Source organism: Juglans microcarpa x Juglans regia, chromosome 3D (genome assembly GCF_004785595.1).
Source record: "Juglans microcarpa x Juglans regia isolate MS1-56 chromosome 3D, Jm3101_v1.0, whole genome shotgun sequence".
NCBI classification, from domain to species: domain Eukaryota; kingdom Viridiplantae; phylum Streptophyta; class Magnoliopsida; order Fagales; family Juglandaceae; genus Juglans; species Juglans microcarpa x Juglans regia.
This window is the reverse complement of record NC_054598.1, coordinates 38,107,759-38,128,038: the sequence shown is the minus strand read 5'-3', so window position 1 is coordinate 38,128,038 and position 20,280 is coordinate 38,107,759. Positions and strand designations below refer to the sequence as shown.

The following is a 20,280-nucleotide window of genomic DNA, read 5'->3' as shown; positions in this document are numbered from 1 at the left end:
TGAATGAAAAAGAAGACCAAGATCAATGAAAAGCAACCACATTTAGGCTTAATTTCAGCGTAAGATATTCTCGGATATTATTATTATTTATTATTTTATTATTATTTTATACTTATTTTTTATTATTACTATTCATTATTATTTAATATCCTATTATTATTTTTTCAATAGTAATAAAAGAATACTCAATTCCCAAACATAACCCCCCCTCTCTCTCTCTCTCTCTCTCTCTCTCTCACATCTTTGGGCTCGCTAGGAAGTAGCAGCCAGCTCATGCTCTCCCCAGACATCGACCTCGCACCAACCTCCTTTACTCTATCGATCCCTTCCTCTCTTTTATATATTTGGTCACACTACTACTCATGCGCCCATTCCTAGTCCTCCATTGTTAAACCTTCATAAGCTCTATCTCTCATCTCTTTTCATAAACTTGGCGCTCTCTTTGACGACCCCAGCTAAATGGAGTACTACGGCAGGCTCCAACAGCCTGACACGCTGGGTGAGTCATCCAGAAGCCACATCCACGTACCGGAAGACGCCAGTACTATACCCTCCCCACAGCGCAGCAGAAAGAAGAAAGTGATCCTCCTATCACTGCTCTCAGTCGCTCTAATAGTTGCCGCTGCGATCTCCGCCGTGATTCTGATCGGGCTCCCGGGCGGTGTGTCTGACCGACCCGAATCGGCAATCCACCGCAAGCCCACCCAGGCTATCTCCAGGACCTGCAGCAAGACCCGGTATCCGGACCTCTGCGTTAACTCCCTGCTCGATTTCCCCGGCTCGCTCACCGCGTCGGAGCGCGACCTAGTTCACATTTCCTTTAACATGACGCTGCAGCGACTGAGCAAAGCCCTCTACTTCTCCTCCGGGATCTCCTACCTCCAGATGGAGCCACGCGTACGTTCCGCCTACGACGACTGCCTGGAGCTTCTCGACGACTCTGTGGACTCGCTCTCCCGTTCGCTCGTCTCAGTCTCCAGCACCACCTCCACCCAGGACGTGCTGACGTGGCTGAGCGCGGCGCTGACGAACCAAGACACTTGTGCGGAGGGGTTCGCGGACCTGAGCGGGTCCGTCAGGGACCAGATGGCTGCCAGGTTGAAGGACCTGTCGGAGCTGGTAAGCAACTGCCTGGCGATATTCTCGGGGGCCGACACGGACGACTTTTCTGGAGTCCCGATACAGAACAGGCGAAGGTTAATGGAAAACGATATGTCGGTGGAGAATGCGGATGGTTTGCCGAGATGGTTGAGCAGGAAGGAGAGGGAATTGCTGGAGATGCCGATATCGGCAATACAAGCCGATATAGTGGTTTCCCATGACGGGAATGGAACGTATAAGACGATTGCAGAGGCGATCAAGAAGGCACCCGAGCATAGTTCTCGACGGACGATTATTTACGTGAGGGCAGGAAGGTAAATTCAATTCACTTTTCCCATTTTTTTTCAAAATAATAATAATAACAACTTTACAGCTATATATATAATTGTCACCTTATTATTGTAATAGTACAACAACGGTGGTTAAAGAAATAATTATATATGGAAAATTTATTTAGTTTCCGAAGTTTTTGGTATTTCTTTTGGGGCAGTGATAATTGACTCATTGACTTCGCCTCACTAATCATGCAATCTACAATAATATTCGTGTGAATAATCATGCTCTATACTCTAGTTGATTTTTAGAATTCTCTTTTCAAATTTATTCGTATTATTAATGTATAAAAAGTCTGTCACATCAATTACCAATTTCTTATATAGTAAGTAATATATTTGAATTTTAAAAATTAATAAAATTATTTTTAATATGATTTATTTTCATTAGATTTTCTTAGTTTTGGTATTAATTAATAGTTGTTTTGTTTTTAAGGTACGTTGAGGAAAACTTGAAAGTGGGAAGGAAGAAGACGAACTTGATGTTTATAGGGGACGGGAAGGGTAAGACGGTCATCTCGGGTGGCAAAAGTGTTGCCGATAAGGTGACGACATTCCACACCGCATCGTTCGGTAAGTTGTGCTTTACGACGATTGTCCGGCGGTTCCTTTGTTGTCGTATAATAATTTTTCTATTATTGTTCTTTTTGTTTTTGTCGGTAGGAAATCTGTGGGCCATTACTGTGCAAGATGTAGGAAGTTGCACGTGGTCTGTCCCCTTCATACTTTCATGCCACTTAGATTCCTGTTATCCGATCCATCCATTATTGCATGTGGCTCATTTGTTCGTCCATTTTGGTCCGAATTGCCCTCTTAAAACTCCACTTTCAACTTTCAGCCAATTTATCTTTTGGAGTTGAAGGGGAAATATATGGTAGCTAGAGTCCCTACAAAAAAAATATATATTTATAGTAAATTATTTAGATCATTTGAAATAAAAATAAATTTATTTTAATAAAACATAATTATTATCACAGAAAATAATTAATTTTATTTATTTATAATGAGTTGTTAATTTGTTTGACCCTCACAGTTGAAGGGTATAATTAAGTTGGCTCGTTTTCCAAGCGTGATAGCTATGTTCTTCAAATGCCGTTTGTTTCCAGTTTTTTCAACCTGGGATGTTCTCTTTTTCAGTGTGCACAGAAAATCTGGAAAATTATGCAAAGTCTTGTCCTACGTACATCAAATCATGCATATTAGTCTCACCCGTAAACGTAAATAGACATCAACACCGTCCCAAAAATAACAGGTGCCTACAAATTAGAGGAAGAGAATCCAATTGTCGGTGTGGGTCACTGATATATATATAAAGCGAAATGTAAATCAGTTTTGTTTTTTCATAGGGTTGGAAGGCCGGCAGAGGACTTTACTTGAATTAAGTAATTAAAGAGGATGTTTATTTATTTGAAGCCACTGAAATTCCATTTTAGTACTCCAATACTATTTACTTTAATACTAGAAGTACTCTAGACTTCCGAACTCCTATATTTATTTATTACAGCAAAGTTATGATTTCCTTTTTAATGCACGTTGAGAATTCTAGATACAATCTGCGCAATTTTTTTTTTAAAAAACGTATATTATTTTTATATAAATTCTATATTTAATTAATTTTTTTAAAATAATTACGCAACACTTAGTAAATATTATTCTCTAACTCATGCTTTAATTCATGGACCTACGTACTGATTTTCAGCGGCAACCGGAGCTGGTTTCATTGCGCGGGACATGACATTTGAGAACACGGCAGGACCAGGCAAGCACCAAGCAGTGGCGCTTCGTGTTGGTGCGGACCATGGCGTGGTCTACCGCTGCAACATCATCGGCTACCAAGACACGCTCTACGTCCACTCCAATCGCCAGTTCTTCCGCGAATGCGACATCTATGGCACTGTGGACTTCATATTTGGCAACGCTGCCGTTGTGTTCCAAAACTGTAGCATCTATGCTCGCAAGCCAATGCCCCAGCAGAAGAACACCATCACCGCCCAAAACCGCAAAGACCCTAATCAAAACACCGGCATTTCCATCCACGCTTGCCGGATACTCGCCACCTCCGATCTCGAAGCATCCAAAGGTAGCTTCCCGACATATCTAGGCCGTCCATGGAAGATGTACGCCAGGGTTGTCTACATGTTATCCTACATGGGTGATCACATTCACCCACATGGGTGGTTGGAATGGAACACAAGTTCGTTCGCTTTAGATACACTGTACTACGGCGAATACATGAATTATGGTCCAGGAGGAGCAGTTGGGCAACGCGTCAAATGGCCGGGGTATCGAGTTATTACGTCGAAAGTGGAGGCAAGCAAGTTTACCGTTGCACAGTTTATTTATGGCTCGTCGTGGTTGCCGTCTACCGGAGTGGCATTTTTAGCCGGGCTCTCCATTTAAATTACACCAGTAGTGTATAATACTAGGGGGTGATAATGCATAAAATATAGAATTTCTTAAATCCCGATCATCATTTTCAAATCAAAATGAAGCTTAAATCAATTAAATTTGTCAGGTCAATATGTGACAAGATTTTAACTATTAATTTAAAAATAATAACTGGGATATGAGGAATTTTATATATATATATATATATGGTATAATATATAGGGTAAGAAGAATCTCACAAGATATCGATGGAGAGAACTGAAAATTTTTGTCTGTATTTTTTTATTTCTTATTACCTCTTCTGTATTAATCAATAGCTTAATGTTTATGTAGATTTCTTGTGTTATAAAGGTGGAAGAATTTCTTTTATTTATTTCTTCGCTCTGTGAACAATGTCACACATTAAGACCTCGATCACTTTTACAAAATTTTTTATTTTATCTCATCTAATCATTATAATTTTTTTAAATTTCTACATAAAATATAATAAATAATTTAATTTTTTTAAATTTTAAAATAAAAAAAATATTAAAACAATATTTTTTAATAATATTTTATTTAACTTTTAATAAAACATCTTATCTTATTTCATTTCACTTGTTCCTAATTAAACGAGTTGCAACTTCCAACTGTGTGCATGGAAAGCGTACGTACGACAGTGCCACAAAGTTTTTATCTTTTTCTGTTGCATCTCGTGAACGCGTAGGTAGTTTTCTTTTTTTTAAAAAAGTGAGGTCCAGATTTATCCTATTTTAATGTTGTCGGTCGCAGTTGGAACTAAAAAATGGCCCACATCGTTAAAGCTAAAGTTCAATGGCATTGAATTCAGGCCATTAGCTTAATTATCTTATGGGCTAGGACTTTTCTCTTAGCTCCAATCCAAACTATGGCGTTGGCTTTTACTGGAAAAGTCCGACCAGAAAGGAAAATTTTTAGGAAATGTTCTTATCCTGCCTTCCGATTAGATGTCACTAAATGTTTATATTTTCGAGATTTGACGACTACAATAAGATTGTATTTAAATTTACTTGATCGTGTAATGGTAAAAATTTTGTTTCATTTATTTCCAATAATTTCCAACCCAACTATCAGCTCTCATTCCCATATGATCATATCTAAATAGAACAAATGAAAATTATAACTTCGGAGAAAGATTTATTTGCAAGTCTGTTTATTTGATGTATAAGTCTGTCACGTCAGGCAACTGTTTTCAATTTAAGAGTAATTGATGTATAAAAAAAATCTAATTATCATCCCCACACCACACATCAATATGTGATTTATTATTTTTGTCCATATTAAGAGATGACTTGATTCCTATTGAAAAAACGTTTCTACAGATTGTTCACTCAAGCGGTGGTTCTGCCGCTCGTGCAAAGCTTTAGACAGACAGTTTGCTCATCATTTACTCGACAGTCAGCTTGAACAAGATCCAGCCCGAGAGTTCGCTCATCACTCGCTCAACACTCAGCTCAAACAAAACGCTAGCTCTAATGTTTGCTCAAACCTTGCTCAACATGCAGCTCGAGCGAATGTTTAGTTTTAGGGCTTCATGCACTGTACAATATAAATGCATGCTATTTTCATAATATTCGTGATGTTGACACTTTTGAGTAGCCGAATTACATAGAGAGATTGAGATCCTTTTGTGAGAATCCTAAAGGCTCATTAGGTATATTGGGGTTCTGGGATTAAGGATTTTCTAATTGATCTCTTATATTCCACTTTTGTTGATAGTGAATTCATCGAGATCGATCCCGCCAGTGGACATAGACTCATATTGAGCCGAACCACTTAAATCTTGGTATTCTATGTGTGTGATTATCATTATTTTCTTTTGATTTACTTCCGCTATTTCACTTTAACTTAGCCGCTGATAACTAGTTAATCCCAACAACCTATTTAAACACACATATTGATGTGTAAATATGTGTTTTTAAATAGAAGAACAAAAATGACTAATACATGATGATATATGATGTGAAGATGATAAATAATATTTCTTATAATGTATTTACACCTCGGCGTGCAAATACCAAAACATTGGTACATAACTTTAACCTCAAATCCTTGAAATTTTACTGTACGTGGGATTGGACAAATTGCATAAAGTCACTAGCATTTTAACTTTGTAAGGGCGATTACTTTCGTTCTCGTATATACATGGCTATTTGATATTCCATAGTCCTTGGTGGTTGGACAGATCAGTACTGGCCGGGGTCCCCGGGCCAACCCGTAAAGGGACCACCTCCTCTGCCGAGACGGCAATGTCACTCGAGCTGGAATTGTTTCGAAAGGCATTATTTATCCAATTGATATGTGCCACAGGCCGCAAATACCACATTAATCTCATGTGGTTCTACCCAAAATTTATCATGCCAGCATCCAGGTATGGGTGATCTGTTTGTAGATATGCATACCCCATAAATAATTTTGCTTTTGTGATTCTCTTCTGCCAACCAATCAATACCAACTTCACTCCCCCATATATAGTTTTGACAATGTTGCATATGAAGGGCGTTAATTTAGTACGTTGTGCCTATATATCTAGCTACATGCAAAAAAATATAGCGAACTGAGTTGTGAATAATTAATTGCAGCCTATACCGTTTGTGTTACGATACAGCTTTTAATGACATATAGAGGAAGTTCGCCTGTGAAATTTTAGAAATTCATCCGAAAAAGAAATTGTTTTATCAACTATAAAACATAAGGTATAGGCATCTTTAAATTTGTCACTTGCAAAAGAATATATAATAAGAGCTGGGGCGATTCTAGTGCAGTTTGGCAGTACCTATAAACTTCTTGAACCATATGCTTAAAGTTGCGCACTACATTTACTTAATGACATATTTGTTTTGGGATGTTTGGAGAATGAGATGAGACGAGAAATTTATAAATAATAATGAAATAATTTGTGAATAATAGTGAAATGGTTTGAGTTATAATGTTTTATGAGATTTTGAGAAATGAGAGAGAGAGTTGAATAAAAATATTATAAAGTTAAAATATTGTTAGAATATAATTGTTTTAATATAATTTTTGTTTTGGGAATTAAAAAATTTGAATTATTTTTTGTGTTTTATTTGAAAGTTTGGAAAAATTGTAATGATTAAGTAACGATTATATGAAAAAGTAAAAAAATATGAAATTTAAAAATATATGTTCGAATTGTGTTTGAATGTTGAGATGTGATAAGATGAGATGGCATGAGATGAAACTATCTCAACATCCAAGCAATCTCTTATAGTCGATAGATCTTATTTTTTAGCACAGTCAAATATTGGAAAGACTACTAAAAGACTCTTATGGAAAATGATAAACACAACATTTTTTACAACATTTTGCACAGTCATGTTTTTAAAGGAGTGCTATGTTTGCAAAATAACTTATAAAAATAATATCATTTTACAAAGAGAAATGATATTTGTAGTTAATTTATGAAATGCGCAAACGCCACACAATCCGTATAAAAAAGTGAGTAAATACAGGACTCACATGAAAAAAAATTAATTTTTTAATAGTAAATCTCATTCTTTTTTAAAATGATTGTGCAGTACTTGCATATTCCACGACTGTATCAAACATTACTCTTTTACAAAAATACCTTAACTTTAAAACATGGAAAACTAAAAAGGGTTGTTCGTGCATTTAGTATCACAATTTGAATATAGAAGTAAAAAATAATTTGAGTTTTTAAATAATAATAGTACCATGTGAGTATGCGAGTAACAGGCTACAGATGCACAAGTCTTGTACAAGTCATTTGTAAAAAAAAGATCTAACGACAAATAAGTGATTTCTTCACATTTTTTTATGATAAGTATCCACTTTTTTATAGAAGACATAAATGAAATATTTTACATTTTAGACTTGTATATATTATTATTTATCTAATACAATATAAAAATTTGGATAGATTTATTTTTGTAAGATTAATTTTATATAAATAAACATTTCTCAAATATACTATTAGAATTATAATAGAAAGAATAATTCTTGGTAGCAGCCTCTGTTTTGCTGCATCCGGCGCACACCTGACGTGGGCATCGAACGCGTTGTTTCGTTGAGTGAGTTGAGAGTGAGCGTAGACGGATCCGAGAGGAGATTTTGAAAGTTTCCTACTCTTTACTTTTCCCTAACCCCCCGCGTCCCCCGCGCCCCCCCCCCCCCCCCCCCCCCCCCCCCCCCCCCCCCCCCCCCCCCCCCCGGGCGCGCGGGCATCGGCCCCCACCCTCCAACCCGTGTCGGCCCCCACCCACCAACCCCACCACCTACGTCGGCCCCCACTCCCCCACCCTCGCGTCAACGATCGTGTCGCCCAAACAATGCCCTAGTTGCCCCCCTCTACCGATGAGGCTTCGTGGGTTGGCGTGGACCTTCACTCTGCCCAGCATCCCCGTAGGTTACCGTCTACCCATCCTCTGATTTAGCTGAAGGGATCGACGGCCACATTCTCGCCCATACAGCTATGCATCCTTCTGTAAGTGTTATTTTGACTCACTCACAAATTTGAACAATAGTCTTGATTATCAGGGTTCACAATATTGGTAAGTTATATATAGCTTATTTCCGAGTGGGGAAGTTTAATTTGCCCCAAATTGATAATAATATAGGGTTTTTGAATTTGGTGATGGTATAGCGTTTAGTGGAGAGGTGGGATGCATATATGCTAGAGGGTTGAATAATAAATCTTACTGGTTGAATTTCGGAGTAGATGTCATTAGTGACAGAAAAGCATTTGATTCACCGTGGGAGATCAAGTTCAATCATAGACAAAATTCCATATGAGAATCTTGAGTTATATGCTCTAAAACTTCTATGAAGAGTATTACCTATTTTTAATCTACCGATTATAAAACTAAATATACATGAGTTGAGAATATCTATTATTCTTTGTTTCAAGAGAGTTGGCATTTCTGAGATCATTGTATCATTTGCTGAAGATAACATGGGGTGTTGTTTGTCTTTCATGGAATCTTAGACCTCTGTTATGGTATGCCTATGTTTTAATTTTTTGAGGGTTATTAGTCTGCTCATTCTCGTGGACAAAAACAGAAAAAAAATTAGCTCAATTCCATTGATTAATTCTTTGTAGTACTTGATTTGGTTTTAAAAGTAAAACAAATGTATATTTGGCTAATATGTAAACTCAACTAGGAGTTCGCACTGTGTGCAGGGAGATGCGAGGTGTGAATTCTTCGTATGGGCGGATATACTTCAGTTGCTAGAGGAAAACTTTTTCTTATGAGAGAATAAGGTTTGGATGAGATGGGATGATGTATTATAGTGCGAGTATGACGTTCGGAAAAGGGAAGATAAAGTGAGAGAGAAAGCGAAGAATCTAAAAAAGGAAAAGCGAAATTATTGTATTTGTACTGGGTTGTGACCTTTGCAATAGTGTTTGTATGGTTCGGATAAATTCCATGTAAAAAAACACATTGTATGGGTTAGATGAGTTTTGAATGTAAACAGGTTGTCCACAGGTTGTATTTTAAAATGTTACAACCTATGTAAATTGTATTTTGTGTTAGCAACCTGTGTAATGGGAAGAGCTTGTGCACTTCAATTGACCTTCCCTAAACTTAGCCACGTCTTGTGTAGTTATGTAGTTTGGATAACACGTCCAGCTGTTTTGTCAATCATCAGGCAATTCAATTTGCAATTTCGAATGTCCTTACTAACAGTAGTTATATTATCAGCCCAAACTAACACTGTAATTATACTCGATGCTCAATGTATTTTCACTTCTATTAATTACTTTTGTTTTCCAAGGATGAGAAATGAATCAGAACATATAAGCAATGTTCTAGAGGACTACTCTTGGCTTGACAAATTCTTGTCAAATAATTATTTGAAGTGAAATATACATTGTAACAACACTCTCAAATTGCATCAGAAAATAACACTGTAATTACTCTTTCAAGCAGAAATAGTCACTTTAAGAAATATACACTTTAATGACACTGTTGCAAATATAACACATTCGAAATATCGTTTAGCCGTCGTAATAGCGGTAATTGATGTTTGCCAATGACTCCCAACAAAATCCTGCAGTATCTACACCAGCAGCAGCAAGGATCAAAATGAAAAATGCGGCCTTGCATCTGTTCAGCAAAACAGAACACGAATCATTAAGATGCATCCTTACCAAGCAAAATCAAAAAAGAAAACCGAGGCAATAAAACTATAGAAAATAGGTTATGGGATGCGACCACTAAATCAATTTTATCATTACCTAGTGATAGAACAAATCAAACTGATTCAGTAGATTCTCCACTCAGTTCTCTTTTTACCAGCTTCAGGATCTCGATAATCTGCACAATAAAGGATTAATCTGGATAATTATACTAGCTTAAAATCCCAGACAATTCAACTCGAGGAGAGTCTGAGAGAAGCATTCTGACTCAATGTTTGCCTCTTGAATCCCAGTACATACAAGAACTTCAAAAACTATTCTAGTTGCTATAAAATATAATTATATATTAATATAAGAAACTTTTAAACTAATGGTTTGCAAGCTGCTACAGGATTTCTTGTATATGCTTGCAATTGCCAAAAACATAAAGGTAATCATGTAATCATAGGAAGAGAACCATCTTACTCCAGGATAAGATGGTGCAAAATTGGTGAATAATGATCAAGTCCAATGTATATTTTTTCCAGAAGGCTTGAAAGAGCATCAACTTCATCACCCAAAAGATCAACCTGAAATTTGGAAAAAAAAAATTCCAATCAAATTTATATATACATAAATTATATACATATATATCAAATTCCAACCAACTCTGTTGTTTATGACTATAGAATGCCACCCAATGTTTTATAAGTGACTATAGAATACCAACATTCGAAAAGAAACAGGCTGAAATGAATCAACCCAATAAACATGTAATGACATAGTCATTACATAGTGAAGGCACCAACCATGGCTGCACTAGAACTCCAAAAGGACTAGTCAATTTGCAACTTCCCTAGAATCACTCATAAAATGTACATCATTAAGTCAAATAATGGAGCAACTTTCAAGTAATAGCATTAATTTGTGGGGAGGAAAAAGTGAGTCAGCCCATTCCTCGTTAAAAAATAAGAAACATCAACCTGTCTACTCACATGGTAATCGTTTTCATCTCCAAATGTACATTGAGGCATCATTAATGACTGTGAAGTCCAAGTCGAAGGCCTGGGTGCCATTCCATCTTCCTCTTCCCCATTACACTAATTCTAGAAAAATTTAAGTAATTATGAATTTTTATGTATGTTGTGGGTTCCAACTTCCACTAATCAATCAAGTAGATAACTTTGATATTATATAGATAAACATGTTAAAAATGGATGAAAGAAATGTTGTGCCTACTTATAGGATTTTTATTTTTTTATTTTAAAAAGAAGGAAAAAAGAAAATAATTGTTAAGAGAATAATAATCAGTGATCACAAATCCTAATTTGACCACAATACAGAGACTTGCTTATACTACCCACTTTAGACTAAAAATGAGGGCATTTAATACGAAACCATAATGAGCTAGAAAACCTCTAAAGAGAGCTATTAGAATCATTCTACGGCAGTCAGAACCAGGAAGAGTACGCATGACATGTATTCAACTCATTGAGATACAATGAGCATCCAAATACCTAGCTAGTAAAAATTTCAAAAAAAAAATTGACAGGTAAAACAGATATGTAGAAATTAGTAGTTCAATAAGAGAACAAGTAAATCTAGCAATTTGTGCTTCAAAAGAATATGAATTTCAACATGGAAACTTAAGAAACTTAAAGGAAACTATATTCCCGGCCAAGCAAGCAAGGCCAGAGACTGAGAGTTTTAAAGATCGCTTGAAAACATCATTACTAAAGTCAGGCCTTACTAAAGCCACACACGCACACAAAAACAAGGAAAGAAAGAATAAAAAAGAAATAGAAAGAAACAAGAGTAAAATAATAATAACAGTCACGGTATTTAACATTATACATAAACCAAGCAATCTGTTAAAGACAATTCAAAAAGTGAACTTCATAAAGAAAAAAATACAAGGTGACAGAAAGCGAAAATTTATTATCAGAAAGATACTTTCAAAATTCATTAACAATTAGAAACTTGAGAGATGTAGAAAAATATTTCGGACCCATATTTTACTTGCATACACAACAAAAGAAGCCTCCATAAAAGGTCAATCATGATACAATTACCAACAACCATGAGGAATTCATAAACATATAGAAAAAAAAAAAAAAAAAAAAAAAAAAAAAGGTATGAAAAATTTGGAAAAAGAAAAGGCATGGACCTGAATATACTAAAAGTTCCCACTCGATTCTGAAGCAGGGACTCTAGGGATCCAAGTCTTTTCCACAGAGAAAGTGATCTAAGATTAACAAAAACAAACTCCACATATATAAAATAAACATTCAAATAAAGATTAACAAAATAGTTTTAAAAAAAGGGTATAGTCAAACAAACACGACCATGTCTGCCTAGCCATGAACTGAACAATAGCATAAAACTTGAAAATTATGCACACAATACAATGAACCACGTTAAAAACAAACTCCACATACATAAAAGTGAGATTCAATAAAGTTAACGATTAGATGAAAAAGTAAAAGATATGAAATTTAAAAATATATGTTCGAATTGTATTTGAATGTTGAGATGTGATAAGATGAGATGATATGAGATGAAATTATCTCAACATCTAAGCAATCTCTTATAATCGATAGATCTTATTTTTTAGCACAGTCAAATATTGGAAAGACTACTAAAAGATTCTTATGAAAAATGATAAATACAACATTTTTTACAACCTTTTGCACAGTCATATTTTTAAAGGAGTGGTATTTTTGTAAAATAATTTATAAAAATAATATCATTTTACAAAGAGAAATGATATTTACAGTTATAGAATGCGCAAACGCCACACAATCTGTATAAAAAAGTGAGTAAATACGGGACTCACATGAAAAAAAAAATTAATTTTTTAATAGTAAATCTTACTTTTTTTTAAAATGATTGTGTAGTACTTGCATATTCTACGACTGTATCAAAAATTACTCTTTTACAAAAATACATTCACTTTAAAACATGGAAAACTAAAAAGGGTTGTTCGTGAATTTAGTATCACAATTTGAATATAGAAATAAAAAATAATTTGAGTTTTTAAATAATAATAGTACCATGTGAGTATGCGAGTAACAAGTTCTAGACGCACAAATCTTGTATAAGTTATTTGTAAAAAATAGATCTAACGATAAATAAGTGAATTCTTCATTTTTTTTATGATAGAATCTACTTTTTTTATAAAAGACATAAACGAAATATTGTACATTTTAGATTTGTATATATTATTATTTATATAATACAATATAAAAATTTGGATAGATTTATTTTTGTAAGATTAATTTTATATAAATAAACATTTCTCAAATATACTATTAGAATTATAATAGAAAAAGGATAAAAGACAGTCGCACAGCAGGAAAGTCGAAGACACGGAAGGCGTAGCGGCCAACAGGAATTTAGGAGCTGTTTCCGATTGTGTTATTTAGCTTTGTCATCGCGAAGGAAATGTCTGAAGAGAGTATCGGATTCGTAAAGGTGTAAAGCAAGGTGGCTATTCCAAGAGCTTATCAATTCCTTGACTTCTTCTGCTGGAGAAGCAAAGATCTAAGTGGCACTCCGATCAAAGAAAATGGGGAGGAGCAAGGGCCTGGACACTCCCAACTTCCAGAAATACGGCGTCCCATTCTATTCGGCCGCTTGGGTTCCGTTTAAGAGCATCAAATTCGAGCACGAATCCCCAGGCCAGGAGGAAGACCGCAACCAATCCAGCGATCAAATTTCCAGAGGCGACGGATCTTCTCTGGCTCCGGAGTCCTCCGCCGATTATAACTACATCGTGTTCGCCGGTGGCGGCGGCGAGGGTCGGAGTGGAATCCCGAACGCCGTTGTTCTTGCCCGATTCGACTACACATCTAACGTTCTCTCCGATCAGCCTGTAAGAATTTCTCGTTCAGATTTGAGTTTTGGTTATTGAGTCTTTTTTTCTTGTGCTGAGTTGTAAGTGGAATAAATTTGGGGATTGTAGAATTTTGGAATCGCTGTTGAATAATTGTATATATATTGATTTTTGGTATCAAATTACATGTAAGTCTTTGCTTGCCTAATGTAAAAACTCCATTTTCAGTTAGCTTAGTTTTAATTTTAAGGTTCTAGAGGATCAATGATGATAAGATCACTACTTCGACCTAGATAGGTCTTATCTCTTGTATACCATCTTGTGTACTTGGGCTATGCCTATCTCTATTAATAACATCGTTTACTTATAAAAAAAAAAAAGTGATGATAAGATTGTTAGCTTCCGGCGTTCCCCAATTGTTCAAGACAGTCATGGATTGCTAAATATATTTATCACTTGAGATGATACTTTTTTTTCTATTTATAAATGAGTCGTCTTTCATTTCAGGTGGCTAAGCTTGGAACTGGCTCTGATTTGCCTTATAGAATGGGGGTTCATCCTGGTCGAGATGGCCTCATTTGTTCAATGCCTAAGAGTTGCAGGTATTCATTCTTTCCATATTTTTCCACAAATTGACAACCATTATCTAAGGAGAATTATCTCTAGAGCGGCGAAATCACAAAGGTTTTGTATCGTAGGGAAGTTCAGAACCTATGAACTTTTTGTGAACATTTTAAGTATGTGTTACATTTCGTTGCTTATATAATATATATATATATATATATATATATATATATATACATGCAGCAATCTCAAAGTCTTCTTGTTGTTGTTGTGTAAAAGGAAAAGGGTTTATGACGCTGTAATAGGCTTCCGACAAATCAGATAAAAGCAGAGAGAGAGAGAGAGAGAGATTCTCAGTTAGCACCAGAGGCATAGTTAAGACAAGAAAGAGAAGCAAAGAGCATGAGAGAGCACGGATATTCCTCCCCTCTTAAAATCATGGCCAGGCTGTTTCCAAAATTTGAAATGAATTTCTCATTACCGAACAAATTTACAAAATGCACCCGCCTGCATTTGAGCTGTATCTGTGGTATATCTATGCTTTATAGCTTAGAGATGATTGCAATGAAATCATTTAAATTATATAGACCCATTTCTCTTCAAGATCCTCCTGGAATAACTCAATTAATAACCGATAGGGAGGACCTCAAATGGGTTTGCTGTTGTTTTGGATAATGTGGAGGCAATTAACGTCATTGTTGCAGTACACGATCTAGAAACTTCATTGTGAAAAACTTGTTTCTCAAAGATATGCTTGAGCACTTAATAGAGTCCCATATTAACAGACTGTGAAAATAGTTGAGTAAATTAACCCATTAGTTTTGTTCTTTCGAGTTAATTGAGATTTGTTGATCTATAATTGAGTTCTTTCAATGCAGATGGTTCAAATGGGAAGTAGAAAAGAGTGAGGAAGTTCATAAATTGGGTTTGAAGCTGTCTGATAAAGTGCTCACCCAGTTGGAAGATGTTGGACAGCAATTAGCATTAGCGTTTAACAAGGAGGGTTCTGCGCTTGCTGCTGGTGGCGAGGTAGATGCTGTCTTTCAACATTTTTCTCATAACTTAACAGACATTACATGTCTTGTAACATGAGAAAATGACACTTCAACATATTACGTTCTGACTTTCGGTCTGATTCTGCACTAGAGAGATGGTCGTCTATTAATTAAAATAAACTCAGAAATTGTTTGGAGTGAGCAGGTTAAAAGGTTTAATTAGAAAAGAAGGGTCTCTCTACACCACTGTCTTTTCTTTTTTTCCATTTATGGGTCTCCCAAGGTAATATCTCCTTTGCATCTCAACTAAGGAATGCTCTATACGCTCTATACACAGTATGAAATGGTGGGACTAAGATAGTAAGATAAAACTTTGCTGTTGATGACTATAAAGGAGGATCTGGCCCTTTTATAGAGTTTTACTAAGAAAGGAATTATTTTACCAGCCTCATGTAACCAGAATTAAAGTGAACTTGTTGTGGGCCTAACCATTCTTTCGAAAGCTTAGCACTGTTGGATACTGATTTAATTAAACCCTCAACCCTATGGATTGCAACATTCCACCCCGGTTCCACATCCAACTTTCATGGAATGTCCACTTTATCAGCAAGTGACCCAATCTTTTTTCTTTCAGCTGCTCCACTTATCGATATTCAATGACTTAAGACTACACCCATTTGGAACACCCATAGATTTTGATCATGTAGGACACCTCTCCGTGACACGAGCTCGTGACATGGTGTAGGCTCTTATCTCAATTATTACAAGTCTAATTATTGTTTCAAAAGTCCCATGCCTATTAGATATTGATGATTTCCTTTTACCCTTAACCCTTAGGATCATGAAAAAAACCAAGCATTTCAATGTGAAACTAATTTGTTTTCCTTATTTTCAGCTGTTTTTGCTCATCTGAATGCAATGGGTGGTCTCTTTATCCTCTCTTGTTAAATTACTCAATTTTTACTTAACAGCTGTTATCGCTCATTTGAATGCAATGGGTAGTCTATCCTCTCTTGTTAAATTACTCAATTTTACTTAACAGCTGTTATCGCTCATCTGAATGCAATGGGTATTCTATTTAGAGAAATGATTTGTGCAAGCCCTTATTAAAAAGTGGACCCCACCTAAAAAAAGTGTAAAAAAAACTGTTCTTTATTTGTGGGACCCATCCTCTCTTGTTAAATTAATCTATTTATCTTCTCTTGTTAAATTACTCAATTTCACTTAAAAGAGAAAAACTATGCTCAATATGCTCCCTTGTTTCTTTTGAGCCATGGTGTTTCATGTACTCCCTCTCTGGCATGTTCTGAATACATAACTTTGCTTTGGCAACTCTCTGAAACTGGCATGGTAGATTATATCAGAAGGTTGACGTTATAATAGTTTTCTGGTTTTAATGCAAATCTTAATTAATTAGCATCTTATAATTTTTTATTTTTTTTTTTGTTAAAAAATGTGGATTCAGTTTCTTAATTCTGTTGGTTTCGTTTGAATTTTATAAGCTAAGTTTTGTTAGGAAATACATCATAGTCATCTACATAAACAAATCAGAATGCAAGTCATGCAAGTTTGCTTTCTACAACAAAATTCTTTTCTTTGGAATATATTGCCTGCTATGGGGTCTATTCTCCTGTTTATCTTTATATTCATTGGCTGATTTTTGTATATTGTTCAATGGAGTTAAGTTTTGCTTCGTCCCTGGACTGAAAGCTTGATTTCCATTATCTGGATTTTCTTTTCCAAACTTTGTCTCTTGTTCATGCAGATATAAGATGCCATATGATGATCTGAATTCTGTGCAGTACAGGATGGAAATTTGAGGGTCTTCAAGTGGCCTAGCATGGAAATTACTCTCAATGAGGTTGGCGCTCATACCACTTTGAAGAACTTAGACTTCAGGTCTGATGGCATGCATTTGAAATTTCACTCTTAATATTACGAGATTTAGAAAAAAAAAGGAAATTTGAATTTATACATACTACCTCTCTTTTAATATATCTTTAGTAAGCACATGTTACATCCTTTGTCTGAAAGAAAGTTATGTTGACGCTCTAGTTTGGTTTTTTTGCAGCCCTGATGGGAAATATCTTGTCTCCTTAGGAAATAGCGGCCCTGCTAGGGTTTGGGATGTGACATCCTCAACAGTCATAGCTTCACTTCCAAAGGAAAATGTAAGCAATTCATTGAAATTTTCCAATTTCCAATGAAGGAAAAGCTCATTTTCAACTTCAGTTGAAACCAGATTGATACTTCGCTTTCTAAGTTGACAGCTGCTTCCAGTCAAGTATATTTGGTTGATGTTTTTAACATGCAGTCATGGCATTATTGATTGTGGGCTTATTGTGGAACCACCTGGCCATGATGTCAGACGCTGTCTATTTGAATTAAGTTGAAAGGAGAAAATTCACACCTTTCCTTTGATTTGAGCTGATAAATTTCCTATCATCTGTGCATGCAGGATGAGGTTTTTAGCTCATGTAAATTTTCTGAGAGTACTGATAAGAATCAGCTCCTATATATTGCTGCAGTGACAGGTGAACATTCAGATGAGATGCCATCCTCCCAGTTTATGGTGAAAGTTTTGGTTGTTTACATTACTGTTTAATGAGCTGACCACTGTTATCATTATCCTACATAGGTAAAGGTGGGAGCATCGTGACTTGGAATCCAACCACGTGGAAGAGGATGGGATCCAAGCCTGTTGCTCGGGACACAATTTCTGCCTTTAATGTTTCACCAGATGGAAAGTTCCTTGCCTGGTAGGATTCACTTGGCTAGTTTGAAGCGCTTTACAACATGATTTGTCACCCTAGACTCAATTATTTTCAAGTATTGGTATTGAATAGATGTGATTGTGCCTTACATCACCAATGATTCTCCACCTATGTCGTCTACAATGGAAATCCATATAGCCAATGCTCAACTCTTTACAGCGAAAAACAGTGAACTTGGATGCTTTTGAAGACATCCTGCAAGATGTGTTCCCAGGCCACTGGCTTTAAGACAAGACAGTTTATCATGACAGCAAGCTGTTGTTTTCAAGATCACCCGTTCGTCACAATAATTACCTTTTTTTTCAGTATTGATATGGCTAAAGCAGGTTTCTTGGTTGAATCCTTTGCAGGGAGGATCTCCTCTATGTGTGAAAAAGAGAACCAAATCTTCCTTTCCTTCCATAACAATGCGTATTGTACAACTATCTAACACTTAAAATGGAACTTAGTCAGTTTTTAACTTATCCTCCCTTTGATTGGTTGACATTCAGCGGGACGACTCAAGGAGACATTTTGATTTTAAATTCAACCAGCATGCGGGTTCAGACAATGGTTAGGAAAGCTCACCTTGGCTTTGTAACTGCCCTGGCATTCTCTCATGACTCAAGGTATCAATAAGCAAATCTGCTCTGCTTCTTAATAACAATTATGCTGTGCAGTATTTCCCTTATAGGAATAAATAATTTGGTGATGAACCATGCAACTTTGAATATAGGGCTTTGGCTTCTGTATCCCTGGACTCAAGTGCGAGGGTGACACTTATTGAGGAGAGGAAGAAAACGGGTATGTGCATTCCTTATTTTCTGATGTATTGAGTAAACCATCTCTGTTTTGTCGGGCTGGCAATGGTCAACACGATCTACAGCCTATCCAGTCACTTGTTAATATCTGACTTCGGCTCAAAGTGCAAATTTAGGCCTCAAGGATTAGGGTTTTCATGGCTTCGTTGCTTTAGTTGAAAGGATAGTTTCTCTAATGGAACTGACATTGAATTTGGGAAGAATGAATTTAATCCTGAAAGCTTGATAACGGCCAGGAATTTAAATGTTCAGGAGAAACCTGGAAGGGAGAAGGGAGAATGGTGGGGGATGCATTTAGATATCAAGGGCGGGCGAGAGACCTGGGCTAAAGTAAAACTATGTTTAAACATATCAGTAGAGATTCATCTGGCATTTCCCTTGTGTCTTGCCATCGCTTCTAAAGTTTAATGGACACGTATTTCTCATTTTAGGTTACACTCTGCAACTGGCTCCTTGATAAATTTTCTGAAACATATTGGTTCCAAGCTAAATGTTCTTTCATCTAGTAAATATTTGGAGTTAATGCACTTGTAAAAAATATAGGTTCAACAAGAAGTTGGGTTGAGCCAGTTGACCGTCTTGATGGGAGGATGGAGTCTGTAATTACTAATTCTTTCGACGTGTCTGATAATCTGTAGTTGAGCGGGGATTCACTCCAATTTCTCGATCCTCTTGCAGGTGGATTGAGCTTGTGGGTCATTGTGTTCGTCATTTTACTCGCCGTTGCTGTATATTTTATGAAGAATGAGGGAATCCTTAGCTAGAAGTGCTGTTTTATTCTGTTTGAATGAGAAATTTGTACCAGAACTCCAAAATTGTACCGATTGTCAATAAGCAGTTTTGGCCCTTGTTTGAAATTCATGTATGTTTCTTGAAAGAAACCCCCTTAAATTAGCAAACAAAAACACTATATGCAACTGGGAGGGACAACTGCAGGGGAACCGTTGCCATTGTGGAAAATGGAACGGGGCTTTTTGTATTTTCTTCGGTCTTCAACCAGCATTTTCCTCCCTCCATTCGACACCGAAATCTTGCAGCGCCTGGTCGACGGTGAACATTGGGGCGCCATCTCTGCCACGAGTGAAAAGGAGTGAAGCAAGGAGGCCGCCAGTGACTGAGCCAGCCAGGCCGTCAAAGAAGTCAGAAATGCAGGCATCTGGGTTACCGGATTTGCGGCAAATAAGGAACCCTCGTGGCCCTGGTATTGGCTTCAGCTTGGTCTTGATTGATGTTTTCCACCAATACCGCCCCCATGCAGGACCTTCGGGATAAGCCCAATACCACAAAGCCTAGGACAGCCAAGCCACGCAGAGAAAAATGGTGTTTTGCGAAGAGAAAGCTTTGCATTTGGAAGCGACTACCAAAGCCCACAA

The 20,280-nt window shown here is 36.5% G+C and overlaps 2 protein-coding genes and 1 long non-coding RNA gene across 3 annotated transcripts; 2 read left to right on the top strand and 1 right to left on the bottom strand.

Moving 5' to 3' along the window:
* The first annotated feature begins 225 nt into the window (after positions 1-225).
* Positions 226-4,194, top strand: LOC121254826 (probable pectinesterase/pectinesterase inhibitor 61). Its single transcript, XM_041155008.1, has 3 exons — positions 226-1,415; positions 1,870-2,006; positions 3,133-4,194. Exons 1-3 carry the CDS (start codon positions 460-462, stop codon positions 3,831-3,833), a joined length of 1,794 nt encoding a protein of 597 aa, XP_041010942.1. The 5' UTR covers positions 226-459; the 3' UTR covers positions 3,834-4,194.
* A 5,672-nt stretch (positions 4,195-9,866) lies between these two features.
* Positions 9,867-10,567, bottom strand: LOC121256457. Its single transcript, XR_005938990.1, has 3 exons — positions 10,426-10,567; positions 10,060-10,138; positions 9,867-9,928 (listed from the first exon to the last, which is right to left on the bottom strand). It is a non-coding gene; the product is annotated as an uncharacterized LOC121256457 (long non-coding RNA).
* A 2,777-nt stretch (positions 10,568-13,344) lies between these two features.
* Positions 13,345-19,768, top strand: LOC121255925 (SEC12-like protein 2). Its single transcript, XM_041156483.1, has 10 exons — positions 13,345-13,813; positions 14,282-14,376; positions 15,217-15,367; positions 17,141-17,232; positions 17,405-17,504; positions 17,792-17,867; positions 17,972-18,092; positions 18,599-18,715; positions 18,823-18,890; positions 19,586-19,768. Exons 1-10 carry the CDS (start codon positions 13,508-13,510, stop codon positions 19,669-19,671), a joined length of 1,212 nt encoding a protein of 403 aa, XP_041012417.1. The 5' UTR covers positions 13,345-13,507; the 3' UTR covers positions 19,672-19,768.
* The last annotated feature ends 512 nt before the right edge of the window (positions 19,769-20,280 follow it).